Raw genomic sequence first — 15,836 nt, forward strand, 5'->3', positions numbered from 1 at the left:
CTTACTACACGATTTTGTTTGGTTATCTTGATTGTTAAAATGATATTTTTATAATAGTTAAACTATAATAGTTCAGAATAACTCAATCAAGCTAATAATATACATTCATTTTCCCTATATTGTTAAAGTTATACTTAATTTATATATTATTGAGAGTTTTTCAAACATGAATAACTAATGATGTCAACAATAAAATATTGGAATTGACATCAAAAGTTAATTTTCTCTTCTCATTGAAATCCTTAAGATAGATTTTTGCACAAAATATATTTATCAATATTAAGTGATTTATAAAAATTCATATAATCTTAAGATTATTGTGACAAAATTTGACAAAGATAATTTATGATCCAATAATCTATTTATGTGTAAACTTATTATAAAATAATAGTATTCATAAGCATTTAAAAAAAGGGCAGTTGTCCCCACCTGCCCTTAGTAAGTTCCGCCCCTCGACTAGGACTATTTGAAAATGATATTGTACTTAAGTTAATGTTACAAATGTCATCATAAATATGAGAGTAAATCACACTAACATCTCTCCAAGTTTTAGTAAAATTATTATACAAATCACCTTCTTTTTTATGATTATTTATGCATAAGAGATAAATATAATCACTTAAACAAAAAAGTGATAAGTGTAATTTTTTGGTTATATGATGATGGTTATACCACACAAGTGTAATTAAGTTAAACAAAATGTGATATTTTGTAGAGATAAGTTTAAATGGTACAAGATTTAATACATTTTCATTATTTTTGATCCGTTATTATATATTATAAGAGTGATTTAAACATTTTGTTAAAATTATTGATGTAGTTTGTAACAAACCAAAAATAACAAATAGACACTCGTTCTTATATTATTTGGACTTATATCCACAATATATATTTTGTTTAACTTAATTATACTAATTACCATTTTTTGCTTAAAAGAACATACTCATCCCTAAATTAGGAGTGATTTATGTATGTACAAATAAAAGATATATGATATATATAATTTAATTAAAACTCATAAGATATCAATTTAATTTACTCAGAGAATATTAGTATAGTTTGCGAGTATCAAAGTAGGCCTTCATTAATGCATTACATGACTCCAACATTATGACTTTAGGTTAAGGAAAATAATATTTATATTTTTGGCATGGTTCAAAACCTCAATTCTAATGACTCCAACATTATGACTTTAAGTTAAGGAAAGTAAATATTTAGATGACTAGCTCTAGTTAAAATCTAACAAGTGTTATTTATATGAATTGAACTATTAACTTTTTTGTTATCTGAGAATAGTCTTTACATTATTAGAGCAATATTTTGTTGATACTGAAATGATTAAATTAACACTTGATTAACATTTTAAACAATTTGAAGAAGTATAAATGAGGGAGGAAAACTTAGTGAAGATAAATTTATGACAATTTTCATAATCTTGCTCATTAAAAAAAGTAGAAGTTAATTGTGAACCTTAACATTAAAGCAATGTTGATAAAACCATACTCATTATCAAACCAGTCAGGGTACTAGTATAATGGTATAGTGGTTCAACCGATAGTTCAGTAATTAAACCACATGCCGGTTAAATTTGATATAACTATTTATATATATATAACCCTATAACAAAAAAAATTCAAATAGGTAGATATTCAAATTTATAATTCACATTCATAATCTTCTCAAAGTTCACATAAACAAACAACTTTAAGTCTGTAACAAATTCAAAGTCTAAATTATAGAACATATATCAATCCAAAAGTATTACTTAACAAACGCAAAATATAAATAAATGACGCAAGTTCATAACTCACCCTACAAAACAAATAAATTTGGAGTTTTAACATTTAACACCAAAGAGTCAAAGTTGTCTCATATTGATGTTCCATTTTTGCACCAAATCATACCTTCAGATAATTGACTGCAGGATTACACCAATGTTAGGAACCAAAAGGTGTAATCTATGTATGTCTTGGAAGCATGTGTCTTAAAATGTTGAAGAATGGTTGGAAAGAGGGGTCACAATGTAATGAGTTTTATGTTTTAAAGTTTTTTTAAAAAAATGTGTATAAATCGACCAGTTTAGTCAGATTCCGATTGGTTCACCTGTTTTGACCAGTTTTGATATTTAACCGTTCAACATCCGTATCGTACCGATTTAAGGGTCTAGCTCGTCAATTTTCCGGTCAAATTGACCGACACAATATGATTTTTATATCATTGGATTAAAGAAAAAGAAAAATTAAAACAATATTACATTAATTTTTGAATAAAAATAAAAGAAAAGAATGAAATAAAATAAGGGACAAAAAAATATATTAACCATTTTTTCCCAAATGAAGTATCTTTTGGGGTTGGTTCAAACGTACGAGTTTGCAATTTAGAATCATCCATGTCCAACCCAAAAGATTTGACATCACATAACAAAAAAGGACAAAGTAGCAGCAGAGCCCTGAAATGGGGTATCAATCATGACAATTTGGTGTGCGCTTTTGGGGAATGATGACGAAATACTGAAAAGTACTTTCAACTCTATCATCATCCATATTTAATTTCATGATGGATTTAATATACATACATTCACCTATATTAACAATTATTAATTTTTAAATAAAAAATAATATAAGTTAATCACAAATGATATAATATGAAAGTAAAAATCTTTATGCTAATAACATATATACTAATTATAAGTTTTATATACTATTGATCTATTATTTATTTTTAATAATAGTTGACTTTTAAATAGAAATAATGAAAATATATATCTTATAATATACTAATTGTGTATAAATTTTTATTATAATCTATAAATAGTACACTAAAGGTGGTAATGTAAATGAAGTGAAAAAAACTAACTTAATTAGATTAAATCATAAATTTGATAAACACGTCCTACCATATAAAACTTTTTATTATGTGATAAGATAAAAAAGAGAGGAATATATAAAATTTATAAATTAAAATTTAAGATTTTTAGTAGATCAAAAAAAAGTGAGACTTACTCTCACCCATAATTCTAAGAAAATTTAATAGTTTAAATTAGTAAATTATTGAATTTTCCAATAAGTGGATCTCTCATTAAAAGAATATAACTAAAATACAAAAAAGTTGTTGTGAAGGTTCAAGTGGTAAACTTTCCCCCCTTCAGAAAAGAACATGATTCGCTTTGACAAAAATATATATTTGAAAGAGGCAAAGTTTGCTGTTTATACTTTAAAGTTTAATGAATTAAAAATAAAACTTTAAAGTTTATCTTGCATGAATTACTAATAAATCTTTCAATATTTCAACTTTAATATGTATGAATCATTTCAAAATTTAATATTTATTTTAAATCATTTATTATATTTAATGAATTGGATTGATTATGATAATAATATATACATCAGAGAATCTTCAATTAATAAAGAATAGATGATATTAGTCATATGTTTAAATAAAATAAATGAATAAGAATTTAATATATATTTGTTAATATGATATTATTTATGTTCAATTGTATTATTTTTGTTCTTTTAAATAAAACATTATTAACTTATATAATATTAATGATATATTAATAACAAAAAATAATTATAACACAAGGAAAAGTTATATATAATAATGTTGTATAAGTTTTATAAATTATCTTTATATTATTTATCATTCATATTTTATTGTTATTAATTATTCATAAAAAAATATTACAAATAAAAAATATATAATCTAATAATGTATATAAATTTTTACATTTTTGATATTATTCTATTCCATTCCAATTCCAACACCGACACACTGTCAAATCATTATGCATAGGTTGATAGGTAGGTATCAAATCCAACATCTCATCTTTCTCTCTGTCCCACAATATCAACATAACATGAATTTTCTCATCCACGCGACCAACCCTCGCGTCTTCGTCAACTCTTGCCTTATTTTCAACTTCAACAACTAGTAAAACGCAAACATACATGGTTAATTATTTCGTGGCGTCAATATTCCACAAAAATGACTCAATTTACTTGTTTTGACGTATTCTTTGTATTTTCTCTATGTCAGTTTTATAATTGACTAGTATACACTAAATTTAGTTAAAAATCTAATAACTTATAAGTTATAATTCTATACTCAATCACGTCTTCAACCGATGGATTAACACAAAATATAAGACTGAAATTATTTCCCACCTTTCTTACTTACATGTTAAGAACTTGTATTGACGGATATGTGCACCCACAAATATTTTATATCTCTCATTCATGGAAAATAATTTTCTTACACCACTTCTCTACACTCTTTTCTATATCTACTTTATAACAATTTAGTAATTTAGTACCATGAAGCAATTTAGTACCCTGTCAAAGGATAATGCACACCCCACAAATGATTCAATGATGTCTTAGCTAAAACGAGGATTATTACTTATTAGGCTCTATTTGATTATTAGATTATTGTTGAAATAAATGAGATTGTAGTCGAAAATTGATAGCTATGTAACTAAGTGCGTTAGTGCTGTTTGACAAAACTGATAGATTGTACAACTGAACATTTAAAAATAAGACATACAATATTTATATTGAGGGGTAAAAGTTGTCATGAAACGGAAAAAAAATGAGAAATCAATTATCGAGGGCTTCCAAGACTAGCTTATATTGTTTGGAAAGCTGCATTAAGTGAAGTTTGAAGCAGCCTTCCAATACACAGTGCATTTCTTCATCACTTCTCAATTCTACAATATTCCTATTCGAGTCGATAAAGGACGACCCAGTGCATGATCCTCATACTTAACACCTCTAAAAGCTAGTTATGCCGCAGAGCACAATGCTAGAAACACGTCACTTCTAGAGATGTGTCCCTTCTCTTACACCCTTCCCTACGGAAATCAAAGTATAAATGTGTATGAAACGAGAAAAGCTATGATGTAATCAAATCAAATAGTGAAAACTGAGAACATGTGTGCTGCGAAGAACCCACCAACATACCAAAAAATAGAGAGAAAAAGTATTCATAATCGATCATTATGTGATTTCTCGATAATTATAAAACAGACCCTAGAAAGTAATTAATTACACTTCAGGTCACAAATATCACAATACATAAACATGAAAATGGAACAAATGTATTATTACTATATAAATATCATAAGCTGATAAAGTTCTAATAGATGTAGGGCCAGCTCATGCAAAACCATGAATGCAGCATAGTACTAAGCATATCAGAAAATCAATAGTAAAAATCTCCATGCCAGAGAGCATCATCATGTGTTCCATCAATATGGAACCCAACCTGTTACCCTCTACAAATTGGTATCTAAAAAGTTTAAGCCTCTTACGGTCATCAGGTTTAACCGGATCGACGGGGATTACCTGCCGGGCACCTCTGCCTACGAGGCCTTCTGGTTGTCTTGCCCCAGCCAGTTAGGCTTCTGTCCTCCAATCCCACTTCAATGTTATTAAGCTGCTGCATCAATGGGGTGCAAGTTTCATTGGTGACCGCTGCTGGTGGAGGAGATGGGACAACCTGCGCCCGCTTCCTCCCCCTGCCACTGCCGTTCCTAGTAGAGCTTCTCCTAGTTGACCCTGAATTCCATGCATGACCTGTTGCCCTCATAAGCCCTCCAAATGTCTGAAGATCTTCTGTCACTTCGTGCCTTGATAACGATGCAATGCCGGGAAGGATGTCCCTCTGGAAGTCCCTCCTCTGCCTCCCTCTCCTAGCTGCCCCTCTTCGTGTTCGAGTAGGTAAGGGCGTTGTTTCTTCCACTATAATGTTTTCTGGAACAAAAGGCTTGGGCATGTAGTCTTCTTCCTTGGTTTCTGGCAGTCTCAAAGTCATGGCCTCAAACTCATCCATTCCATCAGAGAAAGAAGGTTTTTCATTATCATCAATTTTCCCCATTGAATTATCAAGCTTGCTCTCGAGGTTATCATTACACGAGAAAATTACATCCACAAACCAACTTAGCGGGTCCCGTGTTGGACTTTCTGATGGATTACCATTCACACCATCCACTTGTTCGCAGGGGAGCGATGACAATACAACAATTGACTCTGCTGCTTGTCTCATTAATCCGTCACGAGTCTGTTCAACTGTGTCTAGTGGATCTTTTGCTGATTCTAGAGAATTTTCGATCTGTTTTTCTTCAGCAACGGAATCCTCCACATTCTCAGGAACAGCTGGAGATTCCAGATCTATTGCTGCCCTCATTTTTACAATGTCACTGGGTATAGTCATCAAAGAAGCTTCATCCTCAGTCATACATATGTTTAGATCAAATTGATTTCGAGAGTTGGATTCTTTTGTAGGAGATCTTTCCCTAGTAACAATAGTTTCATTGGCACCTTCTTTGTCCAACTCAAGACTATCAGCCTCACAAGGCAAGTTCATGTCAAATGATTGGTTTTTCGGATGAGGCATATTAAATATTGGAACACCAAGAATTTTCTTACTACTAGAGCTTCCACCTACTTCTGTCCTCTTTCGAATAATATCATTAGAACATGAAACCAAAGTTGCATTGTGCGTAACATTCTCACTAGGCCCCATTCCGGTTTCATCTTTTTTGGACAATGAAGCAACATGGGAAAAACTTGACTCTCCTGCACTTATGCCTTTATCAGCATTTTTTGACACAGTCTTGCAAGTTGTCTTCGCTCTAAGCCAGGGCAACACTGCATGATGCTCATCATGCTTCTGTTCTCCATCCATGATCCTAATGCATGATGGGGAAACCAAGTTGTTGGATGAACCATTTGAAAACATCACATTCAAATCAATATTTCTAGACTTCATGTCATTGAAATTTGAATTTGAACCATTATATGGACCATTGTTGAAGGAATGTTCAGGAATTGCATTACAACCACGATTATGATTGAGATAGTCATAGCTAGTTGATGAGGTGTTTGTTGAAGGTTCCTTGGACATAGATAAAGATCCAGCGTGAAATCCATTCTGTGTAGGTACATCACATCGAAGACCTGAGCTTGGCTTGGAATTTATATTGAGAGGCCAGCGATCATCCAATATCCGATTACCTTTATGTGACTGGGAACTCCTGCTCCAGGCACCAGGTGCATTCAGATAAGAAGGTGTCTGAACAGACATCAATTTCTGGTTTAGGCTGCTATTTCCCATTTCCCACGAAGAAGCTGAATGAGACCATGACCTGGATAAATCGGTGGAAGGAGAAGCTGGAAAAAGACCACATCTCTGTAAAGGTACCGCAGACTCAGGATGCATGTTAATTGAGTACTTACGATTTCGTTCACCGAAATTTAAATCAATAGCAGTCTTTTCCCTCCACAAATCAGTCTTGTTTCGACCAGCTAGGTAGTCAGATGCAGATGCTTCATGACCTTTGCTAAGTGTATCATGCATTGTTTGGGAAGATGAAAGTGATTTCTCTAGTTTGAGGGCTTGAGGAACAGATTGCATGATGCTTTTAGCTTGCCCTGTCAACATTAGAAAATGTAATTGTTATGGCACAATTTTATCCAAAGTCAATATCAATACTTCATTGATGCCAGACAATAAAATAAAAATGAACTCCGAAAAAACAAATGAAATGGCTCTGCTAAATTCCAGTTGTAGCACAACAATCTAATTTTACTAACAAAACCTAAGTTCTATATAGTTTATTAACTTGAACCACAGAGAAAGGCAAAAAAGTTAACAGCAATCCATGAGCTCTAACAGATACTAACAAAAGCGAAGTTTTATATTTGTTCCTGATTCTTCATCTTATTCCAACAAAATTGCAACAGGACATACTAGCCTTGATTCATTATCGGTTTTCTCTGAAATGCTAATTTTGCTAACTATTTTTCTTAGAAAACATATCTGATGACCAGTTCCATAATTCAATACACTTAACTTAAAAGAAGTTTTCATGGGAGGGGAGGATGAATTGAGAGAAAAAATTGAAGCAACTCAATAAGAAATCTAACCTGCCTCAGCCGGTAACATAATCCGCTCTTGTCCACTCGCACTGTTCTCCAAATATCCATTTTTTCTAGGCCAACTATCAGATCCTTGATTTGAGTTGTGCAAGTGGTCCCTAGACAAACCAACAAACCATGGATGTTGTTTGGCAGCATCAGATGGATTGGAGTATTCAGTTGCCCCTTGATAGGGGTTATGGCTCGGATGGTGAACATATGGAGAATCATATGTTTCTTCCACTTGAACAGGTTCATTTAAGTCGGCCAAATCAATCATTCTCTTTGACGACTGCTCAGACCTTGAAGTGTCCTTGTGGCTCATCATCACACCATTGCCACAGAAAAGCTTCACGTCACTCTCCTTTCCATTCTTACAATTTCGATCAGGAAGAAATAATGTTGGACCGTTTATCTTTCCATCACTCAGCTTTTCACTTTCCTCGGTATCAACGTACTCATCTGCAGGGAGCTGAAGGTCAAACATTTTTCTCTGGACCTTAGTCGGTCTGGACTCGAGCACCTCAATGTCTTTTGAACTACACCCGTTTGACGATGGAAATAGACCAGCACCTTGATTGCTGATCCCTTTAATAGAACCCAAAGGAGAATTAATGCTCTTAACACCTGAAACGGATGTTTTAGAACACGTAGAATTTCCCACAGGGAAACCAGAAATATGCCACTTTTGATCATCTTCAATCCTTATCTGAGATGCCAAGCGATCTGTAGAACATGATGCCTCAACCGGTATCTGGTTCCTGTGTAATTCTTTCCTTTTAACTTCATTCATCAAATCCCTTTGTGTTTTGTATAAGCGATGAAGTTCACAGACCTGCGTAACAAATGATAATTAAAATATCTCAATAGATTCACCAACCATGGGGTACATAGAGAAATTAAGTTGAACAAACCAAAAAAAAAAGCAAAATTCATAGTGAAAAAAGCCTCTCTCTTTTATATTTAAATAACTATTATGATCAATCCTTAAACGCCTCACTCATACCACACACAAATTTCAAGCTATGGGGCAAGGGATAAAAGGAAAGTAAATAAACAAGAACCATCATACCTGATTCTTAAATATAGCCTCGTGCTCGAGCATCGTCCGCCTCACAACATCCTTATCATACGATGAACATGTGTCTGCAGTGACACTTGGATGATAATTATTATAATACTGCCTATTCGCCGGCGTTTTATCTCCATAAAGTAGTGGCCAGCCGCAACTGCTGAATTCTTCATTAAGATCTCTCATTGAGCAAGACCCTGGCCGATTCTGGACTTTGGTTCCCATTCCTGATAATTGATCATATTTATATGCAAATAAGTATTGTACCACATTATAACTTACAAACGCTGCACCGCATCCAAACAAAATCCACAAAAAGGTCTAATTAATGGATAACAAATGACTTAATGACACGTCAAAATGTATGCCAGCACATAATGATAGGGATTCAATGTATGTTCAGGAATTTTCAGTTTTTTTCTTCACTAAAATTACTTGAATGATTGAGGAAACTTCTCGATACACGGATAAAAAAGAGGGTTAAATTCTGAAGGGGGTTGTATGATAAACCCATCCTTGATATGTTCACCCCTAGTTTTAGGGTGGGGTGATAAGAAACGTAAGAAAGATCCTCTAAGATAGGGATTTAGATCCTTGAATGCATAATTCATTAAGCCAAATGTTGTCGTTAGCATATTCCAAATTCCCATTGGTGAGAACTTCCCCAATCCCAGTGGTCGATTCCACAATTGTCCTATTCGCTCATCACCATCCTTGCGGATTTCTGCCATATGACATACCGGATTCAAGGAGTGACAAATCACATACCCGTACCCCACCACATTTTTTGGAAACTACAGTCTGTTCAGACCACCATCTATATGCAAATGACTTATCGTTTTGTTTTTGTTGCACCAATAACCAAAGCGGTAGAGTCACATCGAAAATGATAATGTATAATGAATAAATTCATCCATTACCCTTACCGAAGCAAACAACAACTAAAAGGTACTCATAGAATCGGCACAAGCACAACTGATTCTGAATAAATCTTTACAAAGGAGATGACCTTACATAATACAAGTTGTATTGATGCATTCAAATGCATTAAACCCTATTCACACTTCAACTATTAATCTTGAGCATGGGGATTTCCAAAATCTTTGCAAGAGGTATTGCATTTCAAAGGCACACACATCAAACTACATGTCATAGACTCATCATTCAAATGAAAATTCTGTGGGGTAGTGGAACAATTATAAAGCTCCTTAACATCAATTTGAGTAATGAAAGCCCAAATAAAGCAACCAATTAATTAAACAGATCCAATACAGTAACAATCATAACTAATGCCACAGAATATATTCTCAGCCAGAAGAAGCATTTGAAATACTGAAATTAAACATCAGAAAACTCCATCAACATAATTCAATGTTTAATTTATTTAATTTTAAAAAGAATAAGAAAAGGGTTATGCTCAGGAGTTCATGTTGGAGTAATTCCCCAAACAACAGGAACCAAAAGAATTTTCATTCTACTCATAATAGAACTAGGCATAAAACATGAAAACCAAGATAATTAAATCATCAAATTAAAAAAACAAAAATATAATCATCTTCAATCCTTATCTGAGATGCCAAGCGATCTGTAGAACATGATGCCTCAACCGGTATCTGGTTCCTGTGTAATTCTTTCCTTTTAACTTCATTCATCAAATCCCTTTGTGTTTTGTATAAGCGATGAAGTTCACAGACCTGCGTAACAAATGATAATTAAAATATCTCAATAGATTCACCAACCATGGGGTACATAGAGAAATTAAGTTGAACAAACCAAAAAAAAAAGCAAAATTCATAGTGAAAAAAGCCTCTCTCTTTTATATTTAAATAACTATTATGATCAATCCTTAAACGCCTCACTCATACCACACACAAATTTCAAGCTATGGGGCAAGGGATAAAAGGAAAGTAAATAAACAAGAACCATCATACCTGATTCTTAAATATAGCCTCGTGCTCGAGCATCGTCCGCCTCACAACATCCTTATCATACGATGAACATGTGTCTGCAGTGACACTTGGATGATAATTATTATAATACTGCCTATTCGCCGGCGTTTTATCTCCATAAAGTAGTGGCCAGCCGCAACTGCTGAATTCTTCATTAAGATCTCTCATTGAGCAAGACCCTGGCCGATTCTGGACTTTGGTTCCCATTCCTGATAATTGATCATATTTATATGCAAATAAGTATTGTACCACATTATAACTTACAAACGCTGCACCGCATCCAAACAAAATCCACAAAAAGGTCTAATTAATGGATAACAAATGACTTAATGACACGTCAAAATGTATGCCAGCACATAATGATAGGGATTCAATGTATGTTCAGGAATTTTCAGTTTTTTTCTTCACTAAAATTACTTGAATGATTGAGGAAACTTCTCGATACACGGATAAAAAAGAGGGTTAAATTCTGAAGGGGGTTGTATGATAAACCCATCCTTGATATGTTCACCCCTAGTTTTAGGGTGGGGTGATAAGAAACGTAAGAAAGATCCTCTAAGATAGGGATTTAGATCCTTGAATGCATAATTCATTAAGCCAAATGTTGTCGTTAGCATATTCCAAATTCCCATTGGTGAGAACTTCCCCAATCCCAGTGGTCGATTCCACAATTGTCCTATTCGCTCATCACCATCCTTGCGGATTTCTGCCATATGACATACCGGATTCAAGGAGTGACAAATCACATACCCGTACCCCACCACATTTTTTGGAAACTACAGTCTGTTCAGACCACCATCTATATGCAAATGACTTATCGTTTTGTTTTTGTTGCACCAATAACCAAAGCGGTAGAGTCACATCGAAAATGATAATGTATAATGAATAAATTCATCCATTACCCTTACCGAAGCAAACAACAACTAAAAGGTACTCATAGAATCGGCACAAGCACAACTGATTCTGAATAAATCTTTACAAAGGAGATGACCTTACATAATACAAGTTGTATTGATGCATTCAAATGCATTAAACCCTATTCACACTTCAACTATTAATCTTGAGCATGGGGATTTCCAAAATCTTTGCAAGAGGTATTGCATTTCAAAGGCACACACATCAAACTACATGTCATAGACTCATCATTCAAATGAAAATTCTGTGGGGTAGTGGAACAATTATAAAGCTCCTTAACATCAATTTGAGTAATGAAAGCCCAAATAAAGCAACCAATTAATTAAACAGATCCAATACAGTAACAATCATAACTAATGCCACAGAATATATTCTCAGCCAGAAGAAGCATTTGAAATACTGAAATTAAACATCAGAAAACTCCATCAACATAATTCAATGTTTAATTTATTTAATTTTAAAAAGAATAAGAAAAGGGTTATGCTCAGGAGTTCATGTTGGAGTAATTCCCCAAACAACAGGAACCAAAAGAATTTTCATTCTACTCATAATAGAACTAGGCATAAAACATGAAAACCAAGATAATTAAATCATCAAATTAAAAAAACAAAAATATAAAATTTAATTAAAATATTAAGAGAGGGTATTAGATAAATTTACCTCAGACCCACATCCTCTAATCACCTTCTCTTAAGAATCCCACATGGACTCTACCATTTAACAGACACCAACAGCATCAGAGATAAAAATTCAGTCTCTTTTAGACTCACAATATCACAAGCTAAAAAGGGTAACTAGAACTAAAATAACTAATAAGAGTATCAAAATTATAGGACAAAACAACAAAGAGGGTGTTATAGAAACACCATTGAAGAAGCTTAGATCCTCATGAAGGTGAAGAAAAGGAGATTTCGATCTACTGGGCCAGCCACTCCTCTCTCTTTCTATATATCTCTCTATAACAAAAACACACAGACACAAAGAGAAAGAGAAGAAAGAATGAAGCTTTTTATTTTATTTTTTTAGAGAGAGAGATCCCAGATAAGAAATCTTCACATAAACAAACGACCTTCTCACAACAGTGACATAAAATTTGTCAACATCCGGTCTCTTTTTATTCTCTGCTTTTTCATCACTTCTCTCTCTTCCTTCACTTCCTTTAACTATCTATTTATATTAAACAAAAAAATCATCTTTTTTATATAAAAATGGTGTTTTTTTCAGGATATCATATCACAAACTAATGGGCATTTCTAGATTCTCTCCATTGTGCTTACTTTTCGCTGTTCATATCAATGACTATTATTATATTATTCAAAACGTTACTGGAAATCATATTATATGTGTTTTTGTAACTATTGTTAATTAATATATGCATCATTATGTGAATATTTTGAAATGACATTAATTTTGATGAACCTTAGAAGTATGTTTTTTATACCACATATGATTTTTGAAGTAACTATTACCGGAGTCAAATGTTTTGAATGATTGGCATATATAGTAAAAAAAGCATTCCTAGACTCATGTATTTTGGCTGTTTTTTTAATTTGAGGATTTAGTTGTAACATATTATAACAGAAGAAAGTAAATATGTATTATAAATTTATACTTTATAAATGACATGTATTATCGGAGTATATGTCAATTTTCATTATTATTATACCATGTTAAAGAATCGTGTATTATTATATTACTATTGTTGATTTTTTTACAAGGGTAACCCTTTTTTTGGTACATCAATATTTTGTTTGGTACATTCACCAGGGTAACTCTCAATTGTTAGTCAAACATATTCTTTTTAAAAAGATAACATTTTTGTATGAGTCATCAAAATAATTTTTTCATTATCAATTTTAGAAACAACAATCCTACCATCTAATGGTTTTGAGTCTTCTGATAATTATCATATATCTAATAATATATAGGATGGATTAATCAATTGATATAATAAAAGCTATACATTGTGAATATCCATAGAAATTGAAGTATAAGATCTTACTTCATTGTATTCAGTATTAGCTAAGTAATTAATAATAATAGTTTAGCTAATCTAAATAATTGATTAGTCCATAAAATTCAAATTATTGCGTGTTATTGTATTTAAGTAGTAACATAAGCAATTATGTAAAGAGTGTGAATATTTATGTGTTGTCACTATAAAAATTTATATATATTAGATACATCATTTACTATTTATTGTATTATATTATTTAAATATTATTATAATAGATAATATAATGATAATGTATAAAACTCATACATCATAAGATGTTGATAAGATTTGTTTATTGAAGATGTGAATATTAATACTCCAACAACAGCAGGCCCAAGATTACAAGCTTGACAAATAAAATCTTTTTCCTAAGCTAGTTGTTAAGGTTCCATTAGGACTAAGTGTTAATTTTTTATTCCCCAATGAGGCATTGAAGATAAAGGGTTTTAAGAAGAAAAAAATGACAATTTAAGCAATGTTTTAATTGGCTAATACATCAGCAGACAATTAGTGGGACCCTACAAAGCATGGGAAAGATAAGAGATTTTTTAGAACATATGTTGGTTACAAATACCCTCCCATGTACCAATGAATTACAAGAATGGGATTTTTATTCTTCTTTATTTTCTGTTTCTGTAGGGTTGGATAGAGTACTTTGAGGATGTTCAATTCATAGTTCACCCTTTTTGATTGGTGGAAGTGGAAGGATCCTCTGCCTCTGTCTCAGTTTATACTAGGTGGGTACTTGTTTTTTTTACTGTGTACCTTGTTAGATAAAGAAAGAAACAAATGTAGATGCATCATAGATTATGATGATCCTTCTACACACGTGGATGCTTTTATGGTTCAACCATTCTAATTGACAAGCTATGAGATATTTTGGGACGAATTTTCCCCCGCTTATATTACATAATATTCATGTATTGTTAATTTAAAAATTTATATATAATTAATATATTATTTATTTTTTGTTTGTGTCATTTTTTAGAGAATCAATTATATTAAATATGAATACTGTCAGTATATTTTTTCTAATGTTACAATTATCTTATTATTTTCTTCTTTAAGTTGTTAGTCATTATTTTATTTTTTTAAATTACAAATATAGAGTTGTATCAAAAATTTGATTTGTTCCAAAACACAATTAATAGAGTGTCCATAAGTATTTTAGAGGGTAAATATTGTCCCCTATTATATTTATTGGATATATGTATTTAGAGGAGATATCATTTTACATCAAATTAAATAACATTAGTTACTTTTCATTTTCATTCATTCCTTTTTTAAAATCATAGTTGGTCCATTGAATTTAAAAAATAAATAGATGAGATTATATGTAATTAATCTAATTTAATTTCGGTGTAAACTGATATCTCTAAATTTAAATCTTTCACGTGGATAGGATAACTTCATGCTACATATGTATAAAGAAAAAATGTATATATGTTGAAAGTATATGAGTTATATATAATATTATTATATCATTCATCATTTATATTTAGTTATTATTAATTCTTTATTAAAAATAATTAGAATAAATTATATAACGATTATAGATAAATATTTATATCACGGTCGTTTATAAGATTCATTTTAGTGGTTGTGGACTTGTGGTATTGTGGATAACACTATAAAAAACTGGCATGATATTATTGAGTCTGACTCCTATCTAGTATTTATAAAACATGATAGAAATAATATTTTAATAGTCTAGATTTTAGTTTTTCTAAATTAAATATTTTTTAAAAAGTAACCCCTCTCATATTTTCAGTACTGAAAAGTCTAGCACGGGAGAAAAATCTATTTCAATTTTATTGGAGTAGTGTTCACCTGGAATTTATTGCATCTTAGCTGAGCAAATAAAGTGCAACATAAGACATCAAATTTAAGATTCATTTTTATGTTCTACCGGAAAGTGTGAAGTAAAATATTTAAATTTATAATAAAAATCGAGAAGTAATATGGAAAGTCGTTTTAATTTCAGG

The 15,836-nt window shown here is 31.7% G+C and overlaps 2 protein-coding genes across 2 annotated transcripts; both read right to left on the reverse strand.

Annotated features, from left to right (window-relative positions):
- Nucleotides 4,504-9,822, reverse strand: LOC109360789. Its single transcript, XM_019605910.1, has 4 exons — nt 8,992-9,822; nt 7,929-8,754; nt 5,346-7,433; nt 4,504-4,852 (listed from the first exon to the last, which is right to left on the reverse strand). Exons 1-4 carry the CDS (start codon nt 9,214-9,216, stop codon nt 4,821-4,823), a joined length of 3,171 nt encoding a protein of 1,056 aa, XP_019461455.1. The 5' UTR covers nt 9,217-9,822; the 3' UTR covers nt 4,504-4,820.
- Nucleotides 10,518-12,994, reverse strand: LOC109359687. Its single transcript, XM_019604382.1, has 3 exons — nt 12,516-12,994; nt 10,923-11,149; nt 10,518-10,685 (listed from the first exon to the last, which is right to left on the reverse strand). The coding sequence occupies exons 2-3, from the start codon at nt 11,145-11,147 to the stop codon at nt 10,518-10,520; spliced, it is 393 nt and encodes a 130-aa protein (XP_019459927.1). The 5' UTR covers nt 11,148-11,149; nt 12,516-12,994.

The sequence above is a fragment of the Lupinus angustifolius genome, chromosome LG11, assembly GCF_001865875.1.
Source record: "Lupinus angustifolius cultivar Tanjil chromosome LG11, LupAngTanjil_v1.0, whole genome shotgun sequence".
NCBI classification, from domain to species: Eukaryota; Viridiplantae; Streptophyta; class Magnoliopsida; order Fabales; family Fabaceae; genus Lupinus; species Lupinus angustifolius.